This window comes from Myotis myotis, unplaced genomic scaffold (assembly GCF_014108235.1).
Source record: "Myotis myotis isolate mMyoMyo1 unplaced genomic scaffold, mMyoMyo1.p scaffold_m19_p_19, whole genome shotgun sequence".
Lineage (NCBI taxonomy): Eukaryota > Metazoa > Chordata > Mammalia > Chiroptera > Vespertilionidae > Myotis > Myotis myotis.
The window spans coordinates 42,411,576-42,433,283 of NW_023416323.1; the positions used below are offsets into that span (position 1 = coordinate 42,411,576).

General features: G+C 53.0%; 1 protein-coding gene and 1 long non-coding RNA gene across 4 annotated transcripts in view; one reads left to right on the forward strand and one right to left on the reverse strand.

Annotated features, from left to right (window-relative positions):
* Positions 1-16,047, forward strand: part of ITFG1 (integrin alpha FG-GAP repeat containing 1) — a 49,830-nt gene extending 33,783 nt beyond the window's left edge. For both annotated transcript variants that reach the window (XM_036345063.1, XM_036345064.1), the window contains 8 exons: positions 3,321-3,471; positions 4,773-4,881; positions 9,520-9,563; positions 9,910-9,988; positions 11,630-11,754; positions 12,299-12,381; positions 13,696-13,813; positions 15,687-16,047. In XM_036345063.1, the coding sequence (XP_036200956.1) occupies positions 3,321-3,471; positions 4,773-4,881; positions 9,520-9,563; positions 9,910-9,988; positions 11,630-11,754; positions 12,299-12,381; positions 13,696-13,813; positions 15,687-15,746 (769 nt within the window). In that variant the 3' untranslated portion in view covers positions 15,747-16,047. The remainder of the gene's footprint in view (positions 1-3,320; positions 3,472-4,772; positions 4,882-9,519; positions 9,564-9,909; positions 9,989-11,629; positions 11,755-12,298; positions 12,382-13,695; positions 13,814-15,686) is intronic.
* Positions 16,048-17,534: 1,487 nt separating this feature from the next.
* LOC118674640 lies at positions 17,535-21,523 on the reverse strand. 2 transcript variants are annotated; one of them, XR_004973687.1, is made up of 4 exons: positions 21,176-21,523; positions 19,869-20,029; positions 18,152-18,183; positions 17,535-17,659 (listed from the first exon to the last, which is right to left on the reverse strand). It is a non-coding gene; the product is annotated as an uncharacterized LOC118674640 (long non-coding RNA). The 2 variants fall into 2 exon arrangements; XR_004973688.1 differs by lacking the exon at positions 19,869-20,029.
* Positions 21,524-21,708: the final 185 nt, after the last annotated feature.

A 21,708-nucleotide genomic window follows, 5' to 3' on the forward strand; every position in this document is an offset into this window, starting at 1 on the left:
GGTTGGACCCCAGCAAATGGCGCCTGAACAGGGACCCCTAGGTAAGCGCCCCACTCTCGGGATGGATGGGACTCCACTGTAGGAAGAGGGTGGATAGTCTTCGCCAACTCCGTCCACACCTTTGGGGACCCCTGGACCTGCTGGGGTTGGACCCCAGCATATGGCGCCCGAACAGGGACCCCTAGGTAAGCGCCCCGCACTCGGGACGGATAGGACTCCACCATAGGAAGAGGGTGGATAGTCTTCGCCGACTCCGTCCACACCTTTGGGAACCCCTGAAACGGGATTCCCATAGGTAAGCCCCCCCACCCCCCCATTGAGAACCCCACACTCGGGACGGATAGGACTCCACCAGGGTACTACAGACCCCCCTATAAAGGATAAGTAGGGTAAGAAGGTGGATAGTACAGAACTTAGATTGAGAAGATGTGCCATACTGAGTCCAAAGAAAGAAGACTCTGTATTGATCTTTAGATTAAGAAGATGTGCCATACTGAGTCTAAAGAAATAAGACTCAGTATTGATCTTTTAACACATATGCTTGCTAGCAGAGGAATTAAGGTTACTCCCAGTCAGACAGAACGTTTTATACAAGAAGTATGTCCATGCTTTTCTGAGGAAGGAAAGGTAAATGTAAAGGCATGGGAGAAGGTAGGCCCAAGGAGCCTTATCCTTAACCCCACTGCAGCCTTTCCACCCCGGGAAAGTGCAGGATTGGCAAGCTCTCCCTGGGGTGATAGATCAGGACTCAGGTAATAGCAGAAAGTGCCAATCCTACTCTTAAAATGGATACAAGAGAGCATTTCGGGGTTTTCTTTTTAATGCCCGCTTTTAAAAAATAAAAAAGGGGGAATTTGCCGGGAGCCGGTCCATGCTTGCTGTTTCAAGGTACCTGGCATATATGGCATACTGTTCTTAATATGTTTGCTCACCTTCTTGGCACTATGTGTTTTAACCAAGGTCTCTGAGAAAGGTTGTTTCCCCAGGTCGGGATTTTCCCCTGAAGTTAGGGAGGGAATAAAACCTCTTAACTAAGTGCCAGGTGGGTAATTAATCACTTTAACTACGAACAATCATGCTTAAGCTACATAATCTTTACTCCCTGGAATGGAGATAAGAAATGCCCTAACCTTTGAAATAGAGATTGATAGGATTGGAATCAACTGGTATAAATACAGATGTAAGAAGACAGAACACACAGAACTAGAGACAGAAGAACTTCGCTGGAGAGAACATGGCAAAAGATCCTGGACTGAACCTGACTACAGAAATGGGCAAGAGAACCTGACTAGAACCTGGTGACTGAACCTGGCTGGAGAACCTGGACTGAACCTGGCTGGAGAACCTAGCAAGAGAACATGGACACAGAACCTGGCTGGAGATCTGAAGCAGAACCTCTCTGGAGATCCAGACCAGAACTTGGCTAGAGATCCTGGCTGGAGATCCTGGCTAGGCTGCTGAACAACTGAACGCTGCCTCCATGTCATTCCTTCTTTGCCGACTCTGTCCACACCTTTGGGGACCCCTGGACCCGCTGGGGTTGGACCCCAGCAATTTAAAAATTGAAGAGGAGGGGAAGTTTTCAAACTCATTCTACAAGACCAGCATTATCCTAATACCAAAACCAGAGAAAGACATTACCAAAAGAAAATTACAGGCCAGTCTCTTATATTAACATAGATGCAAAAATCCTCCAAACAAATTCAGCAATACATAAAAAAATCATAACCATGATCAACTGAAATTTATTCCAGCAATGCAAGGATGGTTTAATATCCACCAATGAAGCAGCATAATATATCACATAAACTGAATGAAGGATAAAAGTCATATGATCATCTCAGTACATGCAGGAAAACCACTTGACAGAATTCAACATCCATGTATTATAAAACCTCTCAATGAAGTGGGCATAGAAGGGACATACCTAAACACAGGAAAGGCTACAACCCACAGCTAACATAGTCGATGATGAAAAGCTGGAACAAGACATGGATGCCCACTCTCACCTCTCTTATTCAACATAGTGTTGGAAGTCCTACCACAATAATCGCCAGAAAAAGATTTACTGCCAACATTTCTGTTTAGGCCCACAATTGGTGTCCTTTGACATACAAAACCAGCAGTGGAGGAAACGTAAGGGAGAGGCCTGGGATGCTCACCTCCCGAGAAAATACATGTGTTACTCATTCTAAGTCCTTTCAGGAGGTGGGCGACCAGCATCCCCTCACAGAGCACAGTGGCAGGCTGACGCTCTCGGGTTCCTGTGGGAAACGTGGCTCGTGGTCTGTGAGCAGGAAACTGTTACTGTAACAATGCCGTGGCCACAGGCCTTAGAAACTGCCTCCCTCCCTCGCGAGTAAGTGAAGGTCCGAACCAAGTAGACCCCGGTGACATCGCTTTTCATGTGCCACGGCGCCCACAGGGTGAGGAGGGGCCTGGGGCCTGGGCTCGCCTCCTGGCTCGTGGCCGCTGGGGGTGAATTCCCGGAGAGCAGTTTCAGCCTCTCTGAACCGTGTTCTGCGCTTACTGCCTCGAATGCCCTAACATGGGAGTCACGGCTTATTAGTGACATTTGCTGTAAATTTCCATGATCACGGCTATGCCATGACGCGGCAGTTTCCAAGCCATCATGTTTTCAAGAACTGAGACTTCTCTCACCTCCCAGGCAGGGTAGAAGGACTTCGGGTGATGAGTGTGAATCTTAAATTGGGGCCACTCAAGGCCAAGGAAGACATGACAAGGAGAAGTTTCCAGCTTCACAGAAGCTCTAATTAATTATTTTCATCTGCTTTTTCTCTGTTAGTTAATTGTCTAAATGTTTTGTCCTCTGCTTAAGAAAGGGTTTAATAGGTGGTTGTGTACACATTCCTGGTTTAATGCGTTTTCATTGATGGGATAATGCCCTTTCCTTAAGGTACGTAATTATCTTAGCTCAGCATGTGGTCAGACTTTCCCCAAGAAGATAGCATTGAAATTTAAATGTGGTTAGTCCTTTCGCCTGTGTGTGTGTAGCCGCCGGTGGACCTGCCCCTGGACACTCCCCATCGCACCCGAACCTGAAGCAATCCTCTCTCCCGAACCCCGTCTCAGCTGGTGCCTCACGCCCAGCCACTCGGAGGGAAACGGGCAGCCGCCCCTCATCCCCACCTCTGTCCCTCCTCCCTTCCTCTTCCCGTCCTGTCGCCGCGGCACAGCTCCCTAACCGCACGGCGCCTCCTGCGAGCAGACGATCAGGGGTGCCCTGTCGTGATGTCTCACTCTTCACGTCCGAGTAGCCTGCCTGTGTCCGCGTCCTGAATGCCTGTCCTCCCTTGCAGCAGCCAGCAGGCCTTCCTGCTGGAGAACGTGCCCTGTACCAACGCGAGCTGCGAGGGGGCGCACCGCATGTTCCGCGTGTGCTGGGAGCTGACGGACCTGAGTCACATCCGGGAGGCCCAGGTCGCCACCTTCTTCGACATTTACGAAGACGTGAGTACACGCGGGCGGGTCTGATGGCTCCCCGCTCTCTCTCACCCTGTTTGACCAGGAAATAGATGAGGCCCCGAAAGCAAATGCGTTCGTTCAGGAAAGCCCCTCAGGCTGAACGCAGGGGGACACTTCCGACACCACTGGCCGAGCAGCGTGTTTGCCCCTCGAGGGAGGCTCTGAAGCGGGCAGGGGCGTGTGCACCGCAGACGGAGCGCCGCCCGCAGGTACCAGCCCTGCACCTGCCCAGGGCGGGAGTGGCTCGGGCTCCTCGCGGTGTGAGCTACGGGCGCAGCTGTGCCCGGTGCTGCGCGGCGGCCTTCAGCTGCGGTGAACGTGGGAAAGGCACGCAGGGCCTGGCTCCCTCCTCCCGTGAAAGCCAGGTCCCCGCTCAGGAGAGTCGTGTGTCTGATACAAATGCGTTCGGCTCCAGCGCTGATGCAGCCGCCTGTGAGGTGCCCTCATCATTTCAGAGTGAGAGGCCCCCGGCAGGGCGGCACGTCTCTCCTAGCCCCCCTTTGCTCTTGTTATTTGTTTGTTCTTACAAGCGGCTGGTTCCCAGTCATGGAATTATCCAGGCCCTTGTTCTGTCTCTGCCACCAAACCTCCTGTTACTTCACCTTTATTAGCAGTTTTCAAGCATTGAAGTAACTGGCAAAAAGGTCCCAGGGAGTGGCCTACAAACCAATTTTTAATTCCTCTACAGAAAAGACATCCCAAATGAAATTTAAATGAATGAAATTTAAAATTGTTTTTGACTCTGGGAAATAAATTTGCTATGAAAGAATCAATTAATATCCTTACTATGAGAAGGGTTTATATAAACTGATAGAAGTCACCAAAAACTCCCTCTCGAGAAAAAGAACATCGTCAGTTTACAGGAGAAACCCAGGCGGCTAACGGGGGAAGCTGGTCCTTGTCAGCCTCGTGAGGGGGCGGCAGGGACGCTTGAGGGCGCACCTTTTCCTCCGATAGGATGAGCGAAGCTTCCCCTCCGCAGGGAAAAGGGAACAGGATGGCAGCCAGCAGTCGGTGCTCTTGGCCCGGGTGTGGCCATGCTGTGGACCTCCCTGTCCCAGGCCTTCATATCAGCCTGGAAGGAAGTCTAGCGAAGCGCTGTCATCCCCGGGGATCTAAATTAGCAATGTTTTTTCACTTGTGTTTTCCTACTCGGGGCTTTGATCTTGGTAATGGCATTTGTACTTGGAACATGGGGTTGAATACGGTTTACGTTTAGGTGAGAAACGTGCCCTGCGTGTCCAGCACTTCTCAGTTGCTCTCACCACTCCCGTCTGTTCACCCAGGGCATCCTGGACATCGTGGTGCTCAGTAGAGGGCACACGAGGAGCGACTTGGCCATCCACGCGCTAAAGAACAACTTTGAGGCAGATGCCTACTTTGTGAAAGTCATCGGTGAGTGTTTGGTTTGTGCTTTGTTATTCGTATTCACAGGAATTCCTACCATGACTCCCGTTGCCAACCCCATCACTTCAAAGGCTGTCCCTCACCTTCCTGTTGGGGATGCCTCCTCACTCCCAAAGGCTCGCCCTCACCTTCCTGTTGGGGATGCCTCCTCGCTCCCAAAGGCTCGCCCTCACCTTCCTGTTGGGGATGCCTCCTCGCTCCGTTCCCCGGTGCACTCACTCACTCGGTGTCCGTGGTTCCCGTTCCGCCCCCGCAGCCGCCCTCGCTGACCCAGCCACACACACCCTGCGCGCGCGCTGTCAGCGTCTGCCTGTCTGCTCCCGGCCGGTGATTGTAAATGTTACTGCTGTTTGGCCTGGTTTCCGCCTGGCTGTGCTTTTTAGGTTCCCGGGGACTTTGTCCATAGACGGCCATGTCGTTTGTAGAGGCCAGTTCCGTCTCTTTCTCTCAGGGCTGTGCCTTCCCCTGCTCTTGCTCTCGCGAGAATGCCCGCCCGTGTGGACGTGGTGAGAGCGGGTGGTGAGAGCGGACGTCCTGGCCTGTTTCTGACCAGGGGGAAGCAGCCCGTCTCCCCGTTGAGCATGGTGAGCTGTGGGCCTGTAGGCGCTCTGTGTGTGGGAAGTCGCCCGCTTCCGGTTTGCTGGGAGTTTCCCCATGATCTGGTGTCAGAAGGGAACTGCCTCTGTTATTGCTGTCATGACAGTTGACACCAAGACAGCCGTCAGTCTATTTGTTAATGGAGTGACATGTATTTCATATGAATATTACAGTTTTGGAGTGGCCCTAATTACCTGAGCATAGGAAAGCCACGGAAATATGAGTATTAGGAGATTTGAGAAATGAAAATGACAGAGTGTGTAATTTTGCTTTCTGAGGATTTTCTAGCGAATGCCCTCTCATTTGAATGAGCGAGGATGACTCCCGGCTCCATTACCCATGAGGCCATAGGAAGCTAGCATGAGTCTACACTTATTTTCCATGTGACTGTCCCCTTGGCCATTTCAAAGGGGTATTATTTGGCTGTTTTAGAACTAAAAATTTTTGTTTGTTTCTTTTGGGTGTTTTTGTCTTAATCCTCACCGAGGATATTTTTCCATTAACTTTTAGGGAGAGTGAGAGAGAGAGGGAGAGACAGAGAGAAACATCTCTGTGAGAGCAACACATCGATTGGTTGCCTCCTGCACATGACCAGGGCCCGGGCCGGGGAGGAGCCCCCAACCAAGGGACTTGCCCTTGACAGGAATCGAACCCAGGACCCTTTGGTCTGCAGGCTGATGCACTATCCACTGAGCCAAACTGGCTAGGGCTAAAATGAATGTTTTAAACATGCTGTATATTTGGTATGCTTATCTTGGGTGAAGAGGCTCTGTGGTGGGAAAAGGGGGACATCGGTAATACTTTCAGCAATAAAGATAAATTTAAAAATAATAGCAAATAAAAAAACTGAGTCCTAGTCCAGTGAGGGCGGGGTTCTCCCTGAAGCAGACCAGAAACGGCCACAGTGGCCAGCAGCGTGGACACACGTGGCCGCTCAGAGCAGGCCGCCTCCTTACAGAGGGAGCAGCCGGACCGCCACGCGCCGGCACGGGAGCAGGCCTGAGGTTCCCTGCGGGCCCGGGAGCAGGAATGGCCGTGGCGTGGTCGGCCATGTGCTGCTGACGGTTGAAGCTGTGCAGCGTGTCCGTGGGCTTCCTTATACTGTTCTAGGGCGTGTGCTTGAAAAGTCGCGTGTAAAGAGTGTAAAACCTAAGAGTCTCCTGAGGCTGTGGCCGTGACTTCCTGCCCCACGTCGGAGGGTCCCGGGCCGGGCCACTGCCCGAGGCTGCGGGGCTGCCTGTCCTGGGAAGCACTTGTAGCCCCGGGCGTAGGAAGTATCACAAAGTGTTACATGCAGAATGTTAGTGACGCTCAAGCACTGGGCTCATTCCTTCCTGAACCGTGTGAAAACCAAGGAAGGCGCATCCGGGAACATGTGCAACATGTATGGACAACATATTGAAGGCTGATCATTTCTGGCCCCGTTGCTACCGTATGAAACTTCACGTTTGACAGAGGAAGTCTTGTAAAAACGGAAAGAGATACAGGATACAAGCCCGTTTTTAGCTTGCTCTGTACAGAACGCGAGAGCCCATCATGTGACTGAGTAAAATTCTCAGGTTGCCAAACACGACACAGCATCCCCTGTACAGCAAACAGCGGTCCCCGGGGCCTTCCTCTCCCGCCTCCTGAAGCAGGGGAGCGCGTCTTCCAGGCGAGTCGGTGGCCAGTGGCCCCGTGGCCGTTCAGAGCTCCGTGTGCTTTGTGCCTGGAGTGGCGTCCGGGCCCAGCTCTGGCTCCCCTCTGACTAAGGGGCGGGGCCCCTGCACTTACCTCGCTGTCTTCCGAGAGGCCCAAGGACGAGCATCAATGACAAATCCATGTGCAGAGTCCGCCACTCACCAGAACATCAATGAAAAGTTTGCGAAAATGATGCTTCGTAATCTCTCCGGAGGCAGCTCCGCTGTCCCTGCCAAAAGCCTTAAGAGAAGACCCAGAAGTAAGTGCCCTGGTCACCGCCGTCCCACTGTCCATGAACGTGGCTCCCCGGGCACCTCCTTGTGGAATTGTGCAGCACTGGTCCCCTTGTGCCTGGCTCATTTCTCTCAGCACGTCCTCCTCAGGGTTCCCGCGGGTGGCCATGACAGGATTCCTCCCTGTGCGGGCGGAGCACTGTCCCTGGCGTGTTTGGAGCCCCCTGTGGAGGGCGTGTTGGGTGCTTCCGCTCTTGGACCGAGTAGCACGCACTCGCTGGTTTGGTGCGAGTTGTCCTCGCTGCTAACGAAGCCGCTCACCTTCTCGTGAACTTGTCCGTCTCTTCATTGGAGAAATGCCTGTTCAAATCTTTTGCTCATTTTTAAATTGTCTTTTCATTATTGAAATGTAAGAGTTCTTCATATTATTTGGGCCACTGCCAAATGTAATTTTGATGTTCTACGTTCTAGTCTAAGTTCATTTTCCTGCAAGTGGCCCATTACCCAGTACCGAGTGCTGAATAATCCATCTTCTTCCTGCTGTCCCGAGTATTTACTGAGCAGCGACGCTGGCGTAGGCCCCGCGATGAGGAAATGGCCAGAGCCTACCTGCTGGTCAGAATCACAGACTGTGAGCAAATCGTTACTGTTCAGCAGAACGGTGCCTTCAGTGAAGGCTTGTGAAACTCACTTTGGGACAGATGGAGAAGAAATACTAATGTCTGCCCAGAGCTGAGGGAAGGTGCACAAAAAAACAAAAAAACCCTTGAGAAGAAGCCAGTGAGAACCAGTCACGGTCCCGGGATAAGAACCTTCACCATTGAACACTGTGTTCAAGTAGAAGACATTTACTTCGCTCTTCCCTGAAGTTGTACTTAATGTAAACATGAAGTTACATTCACGCCTCCAGTGTGAGTGAGCAGCTCCCTTCTCGCGTGATGAAATAACCACGCTCGTGTCTTAGTGCCTTTGTACTCCTATTAGAACAGTTGTCATTATAGTCACAGAATACAAGTAAATAGAAGAACCCATTTTCCCATGGATCTGTTTGAACTGGCACGTCCCTAACTATTATCGAGATAATCCCTGCGTGCCAAGCAGAACTGTCAGCTCTAACTCGTCACACACCGGATGTTTACGTAATAGCAGTGTCTGCTTTGTTACACGGCATCACCGCACCTGCAGCAGCAGTAGCACAGCTGTGTCTCATACTCAGGTGGCTCCTGTAAAGACTGTTCACCTATTCTCGCCTTCTCTTTTTGGGTGGTTATAGAATAAATGTGTCTTTATTTTTGTATATTTGTTGTATGGAAGACTCATCAATTATTTTATAGTTATGTTTTCTATAACAGTTATCAAACGTGCCCAAAATCTGTGACCAGAAACTTTGACTATATAAATGGGAAAAGTCTAGTTTGAGACATAAAGAACTAAATGTTCTGTTTGTTTTTCTCAGCAGGCATTTTAATTGGTTTGCGTTTGGCACTTTTGTCAGATTCCAAGTCATCCTTGAAATGGAGCTAACCAGTTGGAAAATAAAACCCACAGTAGCTATAGCTGGATGTAACCAGAGTTATCGCACCTATATATTAGCATTCTGATTGCTTCACAAAGGTTTTTGAAATACTGGTATAAAGTGAACAACAAAAATTTAATTTACTCAGATCTAAAGAAATGAATTGGTTTCTGCGTGTGATTATCAACCGAAAGAGCATATTAATAGGTTTTAGGTGAAACAGTAAGAGTTTTCTTTAAATATAAGCTTACATTTTATCAGTAACTAGAGGCCCGGTGCACGAGATTTGTGCGGGCGGGGGGGGGGGGGGGTGTCCCTCGGCCTGGCCTGTGCCCTCTCACAGTCCGGGGCTCTCGCTCCTTGCTTTCCACCTGCAGCGGAGGCAGAAGAGGCTCCCACCACCGCTGCTGTGCTCACCAGCTGTGAGCCTGGCTTCTGGCTGAGCCTGCTGACCACCAGGGGGCAGCTCCTGCGTTGAGCGTCTGCCCCCTGGTGGTCAGTGCGTGAAACAGCGACCGGTTGTTCCGCCATTCAGTCAATTTGCATATTATGCTTTTATTATATAGGATAATAAAGAGCCTTTTCTTTATTTCTCCACAGTTCTTAGTGGCCTCTGTTCTAATGACTGTCCTCGTAAGATAACAGTAAGTAAACTCTCAGTTGTAAATATTTCTGAGAAATTCTTTGCATGAAAATAGATGCACACAAAATAGTTGTCATAGGTTACAGACAAATCGGCACTCTGAAGATTGTTTTTAACAAACAGTCCCGCCTGGTGGGGCAGTTCACACAGAGCAAGCTCCAGACTGGGGAATGCAGACATGCTGAGGGCGGGGCTTCTCGGGGGGCTGCCCACCTTCAAGTAGTGACCGTTCTCTGGGGAGCTCTGCTCAGGACGCCGACCCGTATATGAGAGACAACATCAGCTCCTAGAGATGTCCAACAAGATGACTCACTACTGCTCCAGGCTTAACTCTTTTTTTATTGCAGCCCTTTGGCGTGAACCAGCCTGGCCCTTACATCATGTACACAACCGTGGATGCAAATGGATATCCGAAAAATGGTTCGGGTAAGACCGGCACCAGTTCACAACGCACAGGACACCTGCAGTCAGTCTGTTGGCAAAGTCAACTGGCGACAACAGCTAGCAGGCCTTCACGCGCTTCATAAACCTTCCCCTTCACATCACACTTCGTCTTTCTGTGGATGCTCATCAGCAGATCACAGAAGCTCCTCACGACAAATATATCAATTCCTCAGATTTCCCGATGGTGATGAGCCAAGTTGTTACACGATTCTTCAGTTGAAGTAGCAGAGTTTGAGAGAAATTACTAGCGTTACCTTGATCAAATTGTGAAGTGGTAAATTAGTTAACAAAGCGCCTCTCAGAATAAAAAAAAATTAGGAATCCAATCTACAACCTAAAGTAATCTTGGTTTTTTCCTAGTGGAATAGAAGCTAGAACATTACATAGAGCTGGTTTTGATATATGATCATAAAGAAAAACGCTAGCTCTACTTTTGAAGCAATAAAGGGAAATGCAATTCAGACAAAAACAAAGACTAAGCGAAGGCTGTGAGCTCTTGACAGACGCCGGCGGCCTGAGAGGGGGTTCAGGTCGCAGTAAACAACTGTGATCGTCCCGACCCTCTAAGTGAGAGCAGGACCGTAACCTGTCAGTGCTGCTCTGAGGCGCTAGGGGCCTCGCCGTGAAGAAGCATCAGCCGAGTTGCTTTTATTCTCCATTTTTATGGACCCAGAATATGGGAGAACTCACCATACGGCCCTTCTTGTTGTATCTGACGGCCTCACAGCAATTCACCCCAGTGAGTCTCCTTTTTAGCTAATTGTACACGTTTAAGCTCCCAGCCATGCCCCTGCCTCAGCACAGAAACATCCCATAATACAAAAACTTTCAAATGGCAAGGAGAAATTGACAATTATAATCAAATACTTTATTTAATAGACGGTGTTGGTCAAGGAAACGTAAATGAGGATATAGACAGTTTGAACAAATTACTTCTTTACATTTTAATTCAGATGCTTGTTAAACCAGAACATCCAGGACTCGCTGGTATTATCTTTCTTTAGCTTGAGCAAACATTATTCAGGCTTGTTTTTGTGTCAAAAAACATAAATCGGTAACAAAACGGAAAGAGCTAGAATGTCCTCTGGAATATCCATGACATGATTTCTCTCTGAAAAAACGAGTTTTTGCAAGAATTGTCCCCTTACCTTAATCTCACATCAACTAAAGATCTGACAGGAAGAGCTCCGTCAACAGTGGTGGGGGCGGGCCTTAACTAGTGATGGTGACTTTTTCCCACTGGAAGGAAAGAGGGAGGGACGGAGGGACGATGCAGATACCTCTAAGCAGCACCTGACCCCTCCCTTTGGTATAAGGACAGAAATCGGATGACTGAGTGAATGAACGACTTACATAACACAGAGAGTGTGAGAAACTGAGAAAGTGTGCAGCTCATTCAGCTGTTCAGCAGTTAGAGATCCCGTCTGCACAGATGCAGTGAGTCAGACATATTCTGAAAAACCAAAGAAAATTAGAAACTGTAGGGCCAGACTCGTTAGAACAAAAGATTTCGCCTCATGAGATTCTATTCATATTTTTAACAGTTTATCATTTTAATATTTGATGAGCATTGTTTCCAAAGGTATCTTTTTTTTTTTTTTTTTTTTTTTTAAATAAACGTAGCTGGACAACTCAGCCAGTCAGCACATCTAGCTCTCCAGCTGCCCTACAATGTACTTGGTTTAGGTCGAAGCGCGAATTTCCTCGATCATCTTTATGTCGGGATTCCCCGTCCATCTGGAGAGAAGGTGAGTACAAATACATTTTGTTTACAATTAACCTGTATTCTAATATTCACTGTTCAAACATCCGAATTCAGAATCTTGAATTGAATTGCAATTGCAATGATTCAAATCAACAGCTAAGAGAATTGCTGGTAGTGGCCTGGCTAGAGCAGGTCCTAATGGGAAGCTAAGAGTTCCCCGCCTCCTCGCCGTGAGCCTCTGACCCCTGGCCCTCCGCCTGCTTGCCCCGCCCCCCGCCTGCTTGCCCCGCCATCTCTCTCAGTCTCACGTGCCTGTCATACTCCCTCTGCTCTGAGCTCCGAGCAGCCTGGGAACGCAGCACTGGGAACGGTGACTGCTGCGCATAAATAATACTGTTTGTTGAATGAAATGCGACCCTTCCCTGAAAGACCACACACCCTGTGCCTCAGGGAGCCCTGCCTGGGCGCCGCGTGTGATGCAGCTCCCGTGCCCAGGGCTCCATGAAGCCAGAGAGCGCTTGTCCGCTCCTCTGTCGAGAGGAGAGAGTGTAAGTGGACCCGATGCTGAGTCCTGCCCCCTCCTGCAGGCGGTGCGGAAGCAGGAGTGGACTGCCATCATCCCCAACTCGCAGCTGATCGTCATTCCCTACCCCCACAACGTGCCCCGGAGGTAAGGCCGCCTGAGCTCCCTCCCTGCTGTGCTCCCCCCACCCCCCAGAGCGGGGCCAGCACTGCACCCCGCCCCCCCGCCCCCCCCCCGCAGACCCCGTGACTGCACACCCCACACAGAAGCCCCGCGCTCCTATGTGACAAATTCCACCTTATCCGAAAGCCAGCAGGTTCACAATGAGGAGTTTATACACGTTCCACCTAAATAAATCAGGCCTCAGTTCCGAGCTGTAAATTCTAACATGTCAGGGTGCCGGGTTTTTAATAAGCAGCGGTCTTTCCCATAAAAGCGTGCACGGGTGTATCCACCGTAGTCAGGTGACGTGCTGGGAGCAGCCAACCTCAGCCCGTTCCTGTTTTCTCCTGAGCTTCTGGAAACGGTTACAGCTTTCCTCTACAGCCTCCACATTCCTCATGCTTCTCTTATTCTTTCTGAAGAAATGTGCTTTCCAGATTTACGTATGTAATAAAAGCCAAATTGATTTTACTTTGAGGCGTATTTTGAGATTTACTCACTAGAGACTAACTTATGGATCAATAAATTTTAATTAGCCCCAAATAAGTCAGTCGCTACTTGCCATTCATAGAACCATCTTACCGTTATTAAACTTCTAAAATGAAAATATATCCATTACCTCTTTTGGGGGAGAACAAAAGTGATTTGTGTAGCACCCCCTGCAGTGTAGACCTGCCTCAGGCTCCCGGGCTGTGCAGGTGCTGGCTGTGGGCCGTGTCACAAGAAAGACCTGCTTCTGTTTACGCTGAAGTCTGCCTATGCCACTGACGCAGAGCGACTCGGGTGATGCTGTAAGGAGTCTCCCGTCCGCATGGGCGTCAGCCCTCCCCCGTGTCGCAGGGACACACAAGCCGTCTCTCTGCACCAGCTGGTCACGTGGTTGTCTTAGGTGGTCGTAGTCCCTCTGTGAGCAGAGGCCCAAGAAAGGATGACACCGAAATCTTACCGAAATCCGGTGGCTACAGGGCATAGAGTTAAAGGCAAGCAGGACGTGAAAGCAACGCCTAACATTGTCCCAAGTGCCCTTGTCGAATGTACCTCAGAGCAGTGTCCCCAGGAGCAAGGAGAAAAGTCACAGCGGCCCGATCCAGGCCGCCGAGTAAAAGCTGACCCCTCAGGGCCAGCATGGTTCGTCCTGCCTGAACGCGGTGGCTTCTGTGTGTGGGTAACACATGGACAGGTGGGGGAATGACTGGAATGAATGAGTGGGTTCATTCATAAGCTGTCCTGCTTTTTGGTCTCGGTAGAATGGTCTCTTTAAGTTAAACTGTCGTTCTGACCCTTCCGTTGCATCGGCAGCTGGAGTGCCAAGCTGTACCTCACGCCCAGCAACATCGTCCTGCTGACGGCCATCGCGCTCATCGGCGTCTGCATCTTCATCCTGGCCATCATCGGCGTCCTGCACTGGCAGGAGAAGGTCCGTGCGCCAGCGAAGCGCTCGCTTTGGTTAAGGAATAGGCTGCTCTTTCCAACACCGCATTCTAGGCCTGTGACATGAGGAAGGTTTTCTGATGTTTCCATTTCTGCCCATGATGTCTTGTTGTTGTTGTTGTTAATCCTCGCCCGAGGACATCTTCCCCATTGGCTTTTAGAGAGTGTGGGAGAGGCACATCGAGTGGTTGCCTCCTGCACATGTCCCGACTGCGTCCAGGGATGGAACCTGCAGCCCAGGTACGCGCCCTGGACCAGGAATCAAACCCTCGACCCTTCGGTGCTTGGGCCAACGTTCTAACCACTGGGCATGCTGGCCAGAGCCATAATGTCACCTTATTGAGACTTGCTTTATCCCCTTAAGGGACTATGTCTCAGCAGGTCATACAGATCACAGGAGACGATTTACTTTAAAATGTTGATGTTGTGCAATATGGTAGAGTGATCACCCCAAGTCACCAGGTACATGGGAAAAATTTAGTTGGAAACAATTTCCTAACGGCCTGAGAAAATGGTCATCATTTTTTATGAGTGTCCATGATTTCCTGGGAGAGCCGCGGACGGCCTTCTGCAGAGATGACCCCTCTCCCCTCTCTCCGTCTCTCTCTCTCTCTCTCTCTCTCTCTCTCTCTCTCTCTCTCTCTCTCTTTCTCCCCCCCCCCCCCCCAGAAGAATCGAGCCCACAGGCTCACAGCGGGCCCCAGCTCTCGGGCGAGGAGCTGAAGTGGCCCATCTGCCTTCTGTCAGGTATTCTCTGCACTGAACTGAGTTCGGCGCTTCAGTGTAACACCCTGAATAATTAAAACCAGAACCCCACATATGCAGGTTTTCACACAGCGCCCATGAGGGGACCAGGCGGCGACCACAGTTAGTGGCAGTTTAGATGCAAATTGAAAAGGCTCCTTCCTACTCGTACGTGAATATAAAGTACGTAACCAGCAGGTCACGAAGTGCTTTCCCGAAAAGGGCTCCTGGCTCCCTGCCGCCTCCTGCCCGTCCACCCACGCTGGCTGCTCCTTCCTTCTCCCGAACCGTGGCACCCACCCGGCTCCCTGTTTTCCACACGTGCCCGCCAGCTTCAGCTACAGTCCTCTCCCTCTCAGGACGTGGGCAGCATTTTTACTTTTAAACATACATACGTGTTTCTGTTAACTTCAGAAAGGGAGGGAAAGAGAAGCATTGTCGATGAGAGAATCATCCATCGGCTGCCTCCCGTGCGCCCCCCACTGGGGATCGAGCCCACAAACTGGGCCTGTGCCCTTGACTGGAATTGAACCCTGACCTCCTGGTTCATCTGTCAATCTTCAACCGCCAGGCACATTTTTCCCTTTTTATTCTGAAACACTGTGCAGTATGTTAGGCTTTTTTCTTTCTAGGCTTTAAGTTCCTTGAGAGCAAAATACAAAAATGAGGGTCTTTATAATCCCTCGAAGTACCAAGCACAGTACTTTGCTGGGAACAGGGTCAATTATTATCTGCTAAATCAATAGGGTAGCCCCAAAATAATGGATGTACTTTATTTAATATGACTTAGACTCGCTGACTAACATCGGGCAGGGGCAGGAGTGGAGATATGTGATCGCTGTTCCGTCCTTACAGAACCTGTTTACTCCGACTTTCACATAAATGCTACGCGGTCAAAGGAAGCGTTTAGGGAACAGCTCCCGTTGGCTGTCAGAGTCAGTGTGGCTCAGCATGTAGAAAATCGCTCCTGCAAACTTCAAACCCGGGCACAGACTGTTCCAGAAGCACCTGTGTCCGTTCACTGCTGAGGCTTTTCTGACTTAACCTCTTTATCCCAGAGCTGAGGCGTCTGCTGCCACTTCCTGCGTTTATAACCGGGTCTGCGTCTCTTTCAGAAAGCGGACGACAGAGAGAAGCGGCAGGAAGCCCACCGGTTTCACTTCGATGCCATGTGACCTGCCCGGTGCTGCGCGTGGATGGCGCTCGCTGGATTCACGGAATCGCCGGGTTTGGCTGAGACAGGAAAGGGGGGTGAACATTATTTATAAGTGACGCTTCCTTTGTGATTTGGGGGAGCGCCGCGGTCACGGCCGGAGGCGCCGGGTCTCTCTGGAGCTCTGGCAGCGGGCGGGTCTCGGGTTGTTTGTGCCCAGCAGTCTGTTCCTTCGTGGGCGGTGCATGCACTGTGTCCGTGTTTATAATCGTCGTAGAATGATGGTGACGGGAAAGCCTGTAAATAAACTATTTAAAGGAGCAGGGGTTTATGTTCCGCTTGACCCGGTCTCGCTTCTCACCCCAACGATACACTGGTGAGCGTCTCTCAGGTGAAGTTACCCACCTGCCCCGCGTCTGGCAGGTCGGGGCCTCACTGATGGCAAACAGCACGGGGGCTGGGAATCCGGCTCTGGATCCGCTGGGACAGGCTGCCTTAGCCCCGGTCCCAGCCTCGCAGGCGGTGGGAACATGGCCGATGCCTAGCCCCGGAGCCGTCTCCTTGGTCATCAGTGGGCCGGGCGCTGGTCAGTGGGCCCCCGGGAGCGTCTGATGGGACAGGGCATCTGCCGGGAGCGCAGCGCCCAGCACAGCGTGAGCGGTCAGGGTCATTGCTATGTTGGGCACTATCCTTAGACGTCCACACTGACATCAAAACGCACAGACTCCCAGAATCTTATTTCCAGGCATCAGGAATCACATGCGGAAAAGCTGAGCTCCCGGTGGCTGCTGTCTTACAGAGGGTGTGTGCTCATATTAACTACAGAGATGGCGGTGCCCTCCACCAACGGACGGCCCTGAAACTTCACCCCTCCCCATGCAGAGTGTGGGTTTCCGGACGGAGCCGCTGCGGGCGCACCGGAGGCCACGGCCATGGTCGAGTTCTCCGGCGCTTGGGGGAGCCCAGGCTCACCTCCCGACACCACGTCAGTGCGAACTTCCGTGGGCGCCACCTCGCCTGAGTCCCCGCAGGCTCAGATCCGAGCGTGGGGAGCTCACGGAGCAGCCCCCACATTGTCTGCTGTGAAGTGGACATGCGGCGGCTCTGAAACGGAAAGTCCCCTGAGAACAGTCACTTTTGCCCTCATGGTGTTTTCCCTGCGGGTCCCCGAGACCGTGTCTGCGCGGCTCTTTGTGTCTAAGCATGTTAGCGCGTCTTCCCAATAAACCTTCCGGCCTGAGTCCTCGCCAGGCATGTCCGTGAGTCTAAGCCAGCCGTGGGCAAACTATGGCCCGCGGGCCGGATCCGGGCCCGTTTGAAATGAATAAAACTAAAAAAAAAAAAAAGACCGTACCCTTTTATGTAATGATGTTTACTTTGAATTTATATTAGTTCACACAAGCACTCCATCCATGCTTTTGTTCCCGCCCTCCGGTCGTTTAAGAACCCATTGTGGCCCTCGAGTCAAAAAGTTTGCCCACCCCTGGTCTAAGCGATGATCCTGGAGCAGGAAGCGGCTGGGCCGTTAGCACGCCGTTTGTGGACCCACCCTTTCTATGGCCCCATCTACCCCCAAAAAACCGTGATGCCTTTTCAAAAGCGGGATCCCAAAACGGTTCTCCCTCCTGAGCCTCGGGCAGAAAGCTCACAGCTTCTACACACACTGCCCTCCCCTCCCCCCTCTCGCCGAGGAAAGGCGGGACCCGTTACTGGAGAGACCGAGGCAGGCACCCTCGCCACATGGAGCACCCACACACCTGGGAAGAGCACCCACAGGCAGGTTCTCACCGGCACAGAGAACAGGAGCGGGGCTGCACGGGTAGCCGCCTCCCGCAGGGAAGCACAGAGCCGCGTGTTGCGAGATCAGGAAACGCAGGACCACGCGAGTCCATCATGAACCTCTGGTTTACACGGGCCCAGTGGGTCTGACAGTCACTGCAAGAGAACGAGTTTTAGTCCATGTTTTAAAAAATAATTTTCCTTCTGCCCTTCAGAAGACCTCCAAGAAGGAGCAAAGCCAGTCAATGGGAACCCTCACACACGCTAGAGCGACTCGAAAAAGCAGCTGAAACTGGCCTTGTGTCCAACAGCCGGGCATTCTCACTGGAGGCCTCAAACGAGCCAACAGTGAGTTTCCAGATAGGATGCGCTCCCGTCTCCTAACCGGTCGCAAGCTAGGTTAGAGGGCCGCGCCTTGCCCGGCCGGCGTGGCTCAGTGGGTGAGCATCAACCTATGAACCCGGAGGTCACGGTTCAATTCCCAGTCAGGGCACATGCCTGGGTTGCGAGCTCCATCCCCAGTGGGGAGGGCCTACAGAAGGCAGCCGATCCATGATTCGTTGATGTTTCCCTCCCTCTCCCTTCCTCTCTGAAATCAATAAAAATATTTTTTTTAATAAGGCTGGGCCGGTATGCTCCCACACTTACCAATCATTGGTGACAGGCTGCCCCAGGAGCCTCTATGAAGGAAAAGAAAAGGGAACATTTTATATGCCACTTGGGACATCTAAACTCGGATTGAAAATCTGAGAGCAACAGTCATACTTTCGAATTTAAAATTACTCCTCCCTATGCCCTAGCGGGTTTGGCTCAATGGATAGAGTTGGCCTGGGGACTGAAGAGTCCCGGGTTCGATTCCGGGCAAGGGTACATGCCCGGGTTGGGGGCTGGATCCCCAGTAGTGGGTGTGCAGGAGGCAGCCGATCAATTACTCTTATCATTGATTCTTCTCTCTTCCTCTCTCTGAAATCAATAAAAATATATTTTAAAAAAAGAGCAGGGACAACTAAACTACAGCAGCTACACACGTATTTTCACCTGTGTGGGAAGTGACCGCAGTCAACCCCCTCTGATTTGTTTTAACCAGGCATCCACGGGTGGGAAACGCTAAGGGAAAGGACTTCCCACGTTAACATGATGGCTTCATGTTGTACCCCTGAACCAGCCTGCGCTTTGGCTGCGAGTAAACAGGTTTAAGCAACAATCACTGGAGCAGACGGCCGTCCTGGGGCCGCAGGAGAGGCTGGGGGGAGGGACTCTGGGAGGAGCCGCAGAGGCTAGGCCTGTGCCAGGAAGAGCGGGCAGGAGGCCAGGAGCCCGTGCTGGGCGCTGGCAGGTAAGCGGGGACAGACCGGGCGCTCCTGGTGGGCTTCCGGGAAAAGGCACCTGGATCCAGAGCCCCCGGCTGAGAGGCATGCGCAGGGCTCGCCTCTCGCTTCGGGAGCATATGGCCTCTCCGCAGTCTCAGCCACAGTCTGTGCTTCCCCTCCTTCCTGCAAACTCCACTCCACACGCTGCTGCCCTCGCACAGTCCATGTGAAAGGCATCCCCAGGGAGCTCCAGCCCCTCCCCGGGGGCTACTCCCCACAGTCCCTCCCCGGGGGCTGCTCCCCACAGTCCCTCCCCGGGGGGCTGCTCCCCACAGTCCCTCCCCGGGGGCTGCTCCCCACAGTCCCTCCCCGGGGGCTGCTCCCCACAGTCCCTCCCCGGGGGCTGCTCCCCAGCCAGCCCCTCCTCAGGGGGGGCTACTCCCCAGCCAGAGACGAGCCCGCTGAGGTTCCATCACGGTGGCACCACCAGTAAGAGCTGCGAGGCTGAATGAACACGTGCTGTGCGTGTGCTTGTTAAATGACTACGGTGGGCGGCTCAGTGGGTGAGCGTCGACCTCTGAACCAGGAGGTCACGGTTCGATTCCCTATCAGGGCACAGGCCCAGGTTGCAGGCTCCATCCCCAGTGTGGGGCATGCAGGAGGCAGCCGACCCATGATTCTCTCTCATCATGGATGTTTCTCTCTCCTCCTCTCCCTCCCTCTCTGACATCGATAAACATATTTTTTTTAAATAAATTACTATGGTTGCTTTCACCTCTCCTGTTACAGCCTGAACTCGCTGCCACTGGACCTTCCCCTGTGAAAACCTGTGCCTCTGGCCTCCTCAGTCAAGAGCGGACTCCGCTGCCTGTCGGTCCAGCAGGGTCTCCCTGGCCAAAGCCCACCTCCGACCCCTGTAACCACTGCCTCCCAGCACAACCCTCCCCCAGACGGACGCTCCCCTCTTCCCCTCCTCCCCTCTCCACTCGCCACTCACCACTGCCAGCCCTTCCCCTCTGAGCGTGTCACCCCTCCACGGATGACATCACACATACCTTCTCCCTTCCCTTGGTCCCTCGGCCACTGTGCATGTGGAACCTGTCGTGTTGCAGAAGCAGAGACGGCGCCTTCCTCCCAAGTCCCGCTGCCCACCCGCGTCTGTGCTCAGAGCCGACTCTCCGTGCGTGCTGGTCTTCCCGGGGGCCCTGGATTGTGTCTGTGGAACGGGCTTGTAAACGTGCCATCTCGGTGTGATGGCGGGTGATGGGCGTGAGCCCACACATGCCCCTGGGACCCCTCCTTGGGTACGGCCATGGGCTGGAGACCTTGGTGCAGTGGTTCTCAATCTTCTGGCCCTTTAAATACAGTTCCTCATGTGGGGACCCAACCATATTTTTGTTGCTACTTCATAACTGTAATGTTGCTACTGTTCTAAATCGTCATGTAAATATCTGATATGCAGGATGGTCTTAGGCGACCCCTGTGAAAGGGTCGTTCGACCGCCAAAGGGGTCGCGACCCACAGGTTGAGAACCGCTGCCTTGGCGCTTACTGGGGTCAAGTATGTTCACTAGCAAACCCTGTGGACACTCGCTCCTCTGCCTCTCGGAGGGAGAGAAGAAGGAAAGAGCGTTCTTGACAACCTGGGAGGCTTCCTGCAGGTGCCTGACATGTCCCTAATGAGACCTGGCCGGACAGATACGCTGGAGGTCCTACTGTGTGTCAGCGCAGGCAGATGTTGCTTATCGGGGCAGGGATGCTCCCAGCAGCTATCGTTGCCTCCGGAACGTGGCTAACAGTAAGTGCTGAGTGCATGTGCGAGCCTCCCTGCCTGCAAGCAACTTTATACATTTTTTAAAAATATTATTTTTATTGATGTCAGAGAGGAAGGGAGAGGGAGAGAGAGAAACATCAATGATGAGAGGGAATCACTGATCGGCTGCCTCCTGCACGCCCCACACTGGGGGTTGAGCCAGCAACCCGGGCCTGTGCCCTGACCGGGAATGGCACCGTGACATCCTGGGTCACATAGGTCAGTGCTCGCTGGCGGGCCAAGAGCTCACATGTGGATGGAGTGGGGGGAGGGGGATGGGGAAGAACAAATAAACAAGTAGGTGATCAGATTACCACGGAGCCATGCAGCCGGCCCTTCACACCCAACACAGCAGCTGGCAGAGCTGGAGCTTTGGATCAGCGGAGTCAAGCGACCCAGGAGCCTGGCTCCGCGGCTGGGAGGGCAGGTCTGGGGCAGGTGTCGGGTCCCCAGCCCGCCCTCCCTCCCTCCCTCCCTCCCTCCCTCGCCGCCCGGCTGTGCACACAGCCCCCTCTCGGGCCTCCGATTCCCCAGCCTCCGCGGCACCTACCGCGGCGAGACTGAGGGTTAAAGCTCAAACGCAAGCGCTTGGTCCGGTGCCTGGCAACCGAGGAAGCGGTCAGGACGCGCTGGAGACGTTCCCGCGGGTCAGGCCAACCACCCGGCGCCGAAGGGCGGGTGACGCGTGAGGGCCCTGGGCCCCGGCGGGTGGGGAAGCGGGGCTGAGCCGGGCAGCTTTGACCTTGAACTGCGGTCCCAGGAGGCCGAGGAGTCGGTGCCGCTCCCCCAGGGCGCCGGCCTCCCGCGGCGACGGTTCCGACCCATCCCGGGTGGGGACGGCGACCCCAGGACCCCGAGACCCCGGGACCCCGGGACCCCAGGACCCCAGGACCCCGGGACCCAGCCCATCGGGCCCCGCGGGTCGAAGGCGCCGCCCTCCGGGGGCGATTGGCCGCGAGGGCGAGGGGCGCGGGCGGGCGGGGCGGGAGGGGCGGGACCTGCGCGCAGGCGGCGGCCGGCACACGGCGCTCACGCTCTGCGCTTAAATGAGCCGGGCTCCCCGCGCCTGCCGCCACTGGAGCG